At 38.8% G+C, this 6,876-nt stretch overlaps 1 protein-coding gene across 1 annotated transcript; it reads left to right on the forward strand.

Annotated features, from left to right (window-relative positions):
* Positions 1-4,028: 4,028 nt before the first annotated feature.
* LOC122416219 (uncharacterized) lies at positions 4,029-5,875 on the forward strand. Its single transcript, XM_043428973.1, has 3 exons — positions 4,029-4,117; positions 4,215-5,540; positions 5,677-5,875. Exons 1-3 carry the CDS (start codon positions 4,029-4,031, stop codon positions 5,873-5,875), a joined length of 1,614 nt encoding a protein of 537 aa, XP_043284908.1.
* Positions 5,876-6,876: the final 1,001 nt, after the last annotated feature.

Consider the following 6,876-nt stretch of genomic DNA (forward strand, 5'->3'; position numbering starts at 1 on the left):
ATCAAAACATATGTAGTACAGTTAAAAACACGCATATCTTACGAATTTATAGAAAATGGAAAATGATTTGAATCAAAAATTGTTAATCGAGAAATTTCATGTAAAGATGACAACTTTTTCTATCGTATCAAAATATATGTGAGACTGATTCGAAATTTTTTCTTCTTGCTTCTTCACGTGTAATGGTTGAATATCGATGGAAGAAAATTTTTGTAAAAATCTGAGCTGTCATTCAGTTTTTAGAGGTCGTTTTATCTACTTTTTTATATTAAATTTTTTCCCCATTTTACGCAGGAAATACAATTACCGTATCTGAATATGATGTTCGAACTCGTTTTGTAACGAAGAAAGTTACATCGAAGATACACATCGAATCCCAAGAAATAAAAAATAGAGAATATTATTATTTTTATTAATTCATTACTGAACAGTGTACGCGTATTTCTTTCACGTGTGTGTTGTTCGAACAATTAAATCTACAATAATAATAATAGTCTAAAAAATATATAAAACAAAAAATGTTTAGAAAAAAAAATTCTCCTCACTGCAAAATGACATGGTTAAAAAAAAACTTCAAAAAGAATAGTAACTTCCGTCTTTATGCCCGTGCGGGCAGTCGGGAGTTGAATAATAATTTTCTTCTTTGAAATGCTGGAGCTCAATACCAGGTTTCTAAAATTTAATGTCGATTCATGAAAAATAAATGAAAAATATACAAAATAGAAAAAAATAGTCAATAATTTAAAAGTTTCGCATAGTGTAACAAAAAAAGAGTAATCCTTATTGAAAAATTTTTGTAACGAGCTTCACAAAAAAAAGAGGAAAATTAATATTCCCTGCAAGTTGTTCAGCTTCATCAATAATGCTTTCCCAATGAAGTAAAAAGTGAATTTATCGCAAATGATATAGTTTCAATAGAATTATTATTAATTTTATAAATGAAATGTTTCGGGTTTTACGGGAAACGTCAGTCTCCCCCGACGGAATATCATATGTGGTGACCAATGAAAACAGTTTGTACGAAAAAAACATCCTACCGCCATTTTTCGGAAAAGTTGCACTTCTAAATATTTACCAAAATTTCACTCCTAAATTATTCATTCAAATAATGATAAAAATAATAATCATGACAATATATACTCAATTTTTTTTTGGGGTTCGAAGCGTATCTTCGATGTATGTAACCTTCTTCATTCTAAAAGAGCTGTCGAACGCAATTTCCCTCATACTCTGATACCTTAATTATATTTATTATAAGTGAAATCAGAAAAGAAAAAAAAATACTTAAAAAGTCGGTACAGCAACCCTTAAGAATTCAACGATTAAGCTTAGATTTTTAAAGAAATATTCTTCTATTGATAGTTAATTATGACACATAAAAAAGCAAGAAGAAATATTACATTTTTTTTCGAATCAGTATATATATATATATATATATATATATACAAAAGTATATTCCGCGGCAGGGTCTCAGCTCAACAATGGGCAACTCGACTCGGCATTGTTCGCGTATATCTATGCGCGGATATACGCATACGCGGCAACTCGACTCGGCATTGTCCGCGTATATATATAGATATAGATATATATGTAAGACAAGTGAGTATTTTGGTGACACATTTAAAAAAATACATGGTTGGCAAAGGTTGCGCTCCTTGGCTGGGCTACTCTGGGGTTTTTGACCTAAAAATTCCGTCTCCCCGGCGCGAAGCGCCGGGGAGACCCACTCATTTACTAATAGAGTAACTAGGGGAGATCTAACCCACGGGATCTCAGGGGGGGTGCGGGGACGGGGAAGCGCGGGGACCGGCGCGGGGTCTGTTGCGGGGCAGGGTATGGAGGGGGAACCGTTGTGGAGGGGATGGTCAGAGAGAGAGAGAGGAAGAGGCTGGATGCGACGTGGAGAGGGAGTAGGGGGTGATGGCCAAGTGTGAGAGAGGGAGTGAGACAATAAAATTTATAACTTTTAGCAAAAGTCTTTTCGAACAGTGGGTTTTTTTTACATGAACTTTCACACAGGTTTTTCTCAAAGCAGAATTCTATGAAATGGCTATCGGAGGAAGCCACTCATGTCTTCAACCCAAAGAAACAGCAGCAACCTGTGCGGTAGTAATAAAGTATAGGATTTATGACCTCTGAAACGAAAGATTTGTTTCGGTCATTGCAAGAACCTTTCCTAATTAAATTTACGTCTTTGATGAAAAAAAAGGGGGGGAACCGACTTCTACGTTTACAGGGTTCCAAAAATACTAGCACCTGCATCCCAGAATTGATCCATTGTTCTCAAAAAGATGTCCTCTGGTTTTTTTGTGAAACTTTAGAAAGAAATGCACTCGTCATCCATGACCTTTTAAATTAAGTCTTTCGGCAACCGACTTTTTTTTTCATGGTATGGTTTATAAAGTCAGGAGCACCTGCACTTACACTACATTGTTTCCGAAAAATATGTCTCCTAGATTTTTTCCCCGAATAGCTGCCCACCCACAATTTTTCCCAAGTTTGGTTACTGATATTATCATGTCGAATCTACTAATAGATGTTTATCTTCGTATATTCCGTTCTTACACCATACTAGGTAAAAGGATAGTTTAAAAGAGAGATGCCGATTCGTGGAGTTATAACGAGACGTTAAAGGAATGAAGAAGTCTTTGAGTTAGGGACCGACTTTCACGCTATAATCGTCCGAAGTGCATACCCCTGCTTGTTCATGATTGACCCATTGTTTCCGCAAAAGATGTCTCCACGTTTTTTTTTCCTCGTAAAAAAATGTTCGCCCACCCACATTTTTTTCCTAACATCGATCTAGAGTAATCATGGGAATATGTAAAAGAAATGCCGACAGGTCAACCCTCACATATACAGTTCTCATATACACCCCCTCTCTTAAAAAGTCAATTTTTAAGGAAAAAGTTTGGAGGGATGATGTCAATTTTATCGAGATGATTTCAAAACTCGAAACATTCGGGATCGAGTTTTCTTTGAGACCACATCGAAGTTTAGTTTCGTATTCTCCGCATCACCATGGCAAATTTCAATGATGATGATATGGAAAAGTTTTTAAGTAACCGTGCGGCTTCGTTACAATCGGTGGAAGAATATATTGCGTGGGAAGAACAGTGCGACGTGTTTATCGCATCGTTGAGTGGCGAAAATTCTTCCAAACGTACTCGATTAAACATAGCGTCACAACGTTCATTAATTGCGCGAATTATACGTTTAGAAACTTTGAAATCAACAACGCGTTCACAATTCATTCACACGGGTGATGGATTGAATGATCGTAACTTGATATGGTGTGAAATCGACACAGCGTTCGAAAATCGCGTGCTAACCGGTGCTGTGATTAATAAAAATTACATCGATCCGCGAAAATTTCTACAAGATTCATACGACTTGGTAGCATTGCAAGTGATGGACAATATTTCTAAACATAATAGTATAAAAGTAAGTACTGAGTTCAATGGCGAGTTTACTGTGAATGGCAGGCGTGCAAATAAAAGTATTATTACGAAGACTGTTGAACTATTTGAAACGTGTGATATAAGTGATTGGTACCAAAAGAAAGTGGTTGAATCGACGTTAAAATCACTCGACGAATTTCAAGAGAGTGAGAGCGGTTGGACATTAAGTTCAATTTTAAATTTAACTCTTAATATAAATAAGTATAATTCTATGCGTGCGGGTTGTCATATAACATTATCAAAAAATGTTATATCGAAGAGAGCTGTGATCAATGTGAAATCCAATGATAACGCGTGTTTCGGCTGGGCGGTGGTTGCGGCACTCTACCCAGTCGCAAAATATAGCGAACGCCCATCATCGTATCCACATTACTCAACGGTCTTAAATCTTGCGGGTATCAATTTCCCCATAACTAAGATCAAATGAAAAAATTTGAGAATCTCAACAACCTCTCAATAAATATATATAGTGTACCAAATGATGTGGTTCAACCCATTCGCTTGAGCAAACAAAAAAAGGAGAGACACATCAATTTACTATACATAGAAGATGCGAGGGATGTAAACATGGGACATTTCGCATGGATTAAAAATCTATCGCAGTTAGTGAGCAAGCAGCTGAATAAGCACAACGGTCGAAAATACATCTGTGATCGGTAAGTGATATCGGTATACCACTATATATATACGATTTTTAAAATATAATAAAAATTTGTGAGTAATTAAAAAATGTTTTTTTCTGCTCCTTTATAGATGCCTTCATTATTTTTCATCTCATGAGAAGCTCCAATCACATGAGGTGGATTGTGGCGAGATGAACGATTGCGCGATTCTGCTGCCTAATGCACATGACAAATGGTTGGAATTCAAGAACGTGAATCGAAAGGAGCTTCTACCGTTCATCGTGTATGCCGACCTCGAGTGCATTTTGAAAAAAACCACGGCTGAAGATATGGACCGCAATAAATATCAACATCACCAAGTCTTCAGCGTGGGATACTACGTCAACTGCTCGTATGACGAATCATTGTCAGGGTATCACACACATCGGGGCGAGGACTGCGTTCAATGGTTCGTACGTAGATTAGAACAATTGGCGAAACAAGTAGCAACCATTTTATATACCATCATTCCGATGAAAGAATTGACTCCACAAGAGTGGCGAAAATTCCGAGAAAATACGGAATGTCATATCTGTGAGAAACCATTCGTACTGGGTGATATTCGAGTACGCGATCATTGTCATTTAACAGGCAAATTCAGAGGTCCAGCGCATCAAGACTGTAATTTAAAATATCAAGAGTCTTTCTTCATCCCCATAGTTTTCCATAATTTGTCGGGTTACGATGCTCATTTTATCATCAAAGAAGTAGCTACGGCGTTCAAGGGGAAAACTGATTTACTACCTATAACGAAAGAAAAGTATATTTCTTTTTCGAAAACCGTTATAACTTCGAAAGATCATAGAAAAAATATTAAGTTGCGCTTCATTGATTCATATAGATTTCTGAACACAAGTCTTGATAAATTAGCATCTTTCTTGACTCCTGATCAACTCACGGTTTTAAAATCTGAATTCCGAGATACCGATAATTTCAATCTGTTAACGCGAAAAGGTGTATTCCCATACGAGTACATCGATAGCTTTGACAGACTGGAGGAAACGGCACTTCCACCGCGAGCATCATTCTATAGTTCTTTAACCGATTCAACGGTATCGGAAAATAAGTACGCTCATGCTTTGACCGTTTGGGAGCGATTTTCCACTCAAACACTTGGAGAATACAGTGATTTATATTTAAAAACCGATGTTTTATTGCTAGCTGACATTTTTGAAAATTTTCGTAACACCTGTTTGAAAAGTTACGGTCTCGATCCCGCATATTATTATACACTTCCTGGATACACCTGGGATGCAATGATGCGATACACAAAGATCAGATTCGAATTGCTCACAGATATTGACATGGTCTTATTTATGGAAAGAGGCATTCGTGGAGGTCTAAGCCAATGCAGTGGTAGATATGCCCGCGCCAATAATAAATACATGCCATCTTATGATCCGTCGGAACCGTCTACGTATTTAATGTATTATGACGTTAATAATTTATACCCTAGGAAAAAAAAGGTTGGGACAAGTACTGTAACGAGATTTTTCCCCGCAAAGGGTCCAACCTGTCCCTTCTCGACTCACCTGACCCGCTAACGGGTGGAGGCGTACCGGCGAGGTCGGGCTGGGCGCCAGGTACCAAAGTACCGTCGGAATACCGACTTATTTTTCGCCCTACCTCGCCAAATACGACCTTCCGAGCCACCCGACACAGGTGACCGAGGACGGTCCGGCTACTCAGCTCCAACTGAGGTACGAAGTGGTAGAGGGGCTGGCCCAAGGTGAGAGTAACAACACGAGGTAACATAAAAGGTCAAAAGAGGTACTCAACGCGTAGTTATTTCGACTTAAAATGCGGTTTATTAGTCGGAGGTAGTCGTGGCTCGCCCACAATAGTACAGGAAGTAATAACAAAATTGGGTCCGATCGAACTGATAAACAAAATAATAAAGTAACGAAATCGACCACCGAATCAGTTGTGCGCGAGGAAAGAAGTTCCACCAAAGAAAATTCGGAGTCGCCGCGGCGAGGTAGTCCAAATAGGATAGGTAAGCAGCGGCGCGTCGGGGCTTGCAGGCAACTTGACGCCTCCATTTACACAAAATTACTATGACAGAATGACGCAGGAATCGCACGCGAGAGAAATAAATCGCGATAAAGGAAGTATGGAATCACCGCTGCGAGGTAGTCCGAAACGGATAGGTAAGCAGCGGTGCGTCGTGGCTTGTAGGCAACTCGACGTCTCCATTTACAAACAAAAATTATAATGTAATGCTGTAGGAATCGCACGCGAAAGAAATAGAACACGATAACGAAAGTATGGAATCACCGCTGCGAGGTAGTCCGAAACGGATAAGTAAGCAGCGGTGCGTCGTGGCGTGTAGGCAGCTTGACGAATTCCATTCACAAAGCAAAATATAATAACGCCATAATCGCGCCCGAACTAATCAAACCCGATAACGAAAAATATGGAATCACCGCTGCGAGGTAGTCCAGAATGGATAGGTAAGCAGCGGTGCGTCGTGGCGTGTAGGCAGCTTGACGAATTCCATTTACAAAGTAAGATATAATAACGCAATAATCGTACACGAAAGAATCAAACTCGATAAAGAAAAATATGGAATCACCGCTGCGAGGTAGTCCAGAATGGATAGGTAAGCAGCGGTGCGTCGTGGCGTGTAGGCAGCTTGACGAATTCCATTTACAAAGTAAGATATAATAACGCAATAATCGTACACGAAAGAATCAAACTCGATAAAGAAAAATATGGAATCACCGCTGCGAGGTAGTCCAGAATGGATAGGT

The sequence above is a fragment of the Venturia canescens genome, chromosome 9 (assembly GCF_019457755.1).
Source record: "Venturia canescens isolate UGA chromosome 9, ASM1945775v1, whole genome shotgun sequence".
Lineage (NCBI taxonomy): Eukaryota > Metazoa > Arthropoda > Insecta > Hymenoptera > Ichneumonidae > Venturia > Venturia canescens.

What these genes read in the sequence shown, in the direction of transcription:
- LOC122416219 (XM_043428973.1), top strand. Translation starts at nt 4,029, where the DNA reads ATGGGACATTTCGCATGGATTAAAAATCTATCGCAGTTAGTGAGCAAG. An exon ending in CGAAAATACATCTGTGATCG is followed by an intron (nt 4,118 to 4,214) that starts GTAAGTGATATC and finishes GCTCCTTTATAG; the next exon opens with ATGCCTTCATTATTTTTCAT. An exon ending in GATCCGTCGGAACCGTCTAC is followed by an intron (nt 5,541 to 5,676) that starts GTATTTAATGTA and finishes TAACGGGTGGAG; the next exon opens with GCGTACCGGCGAGGTCGGGC.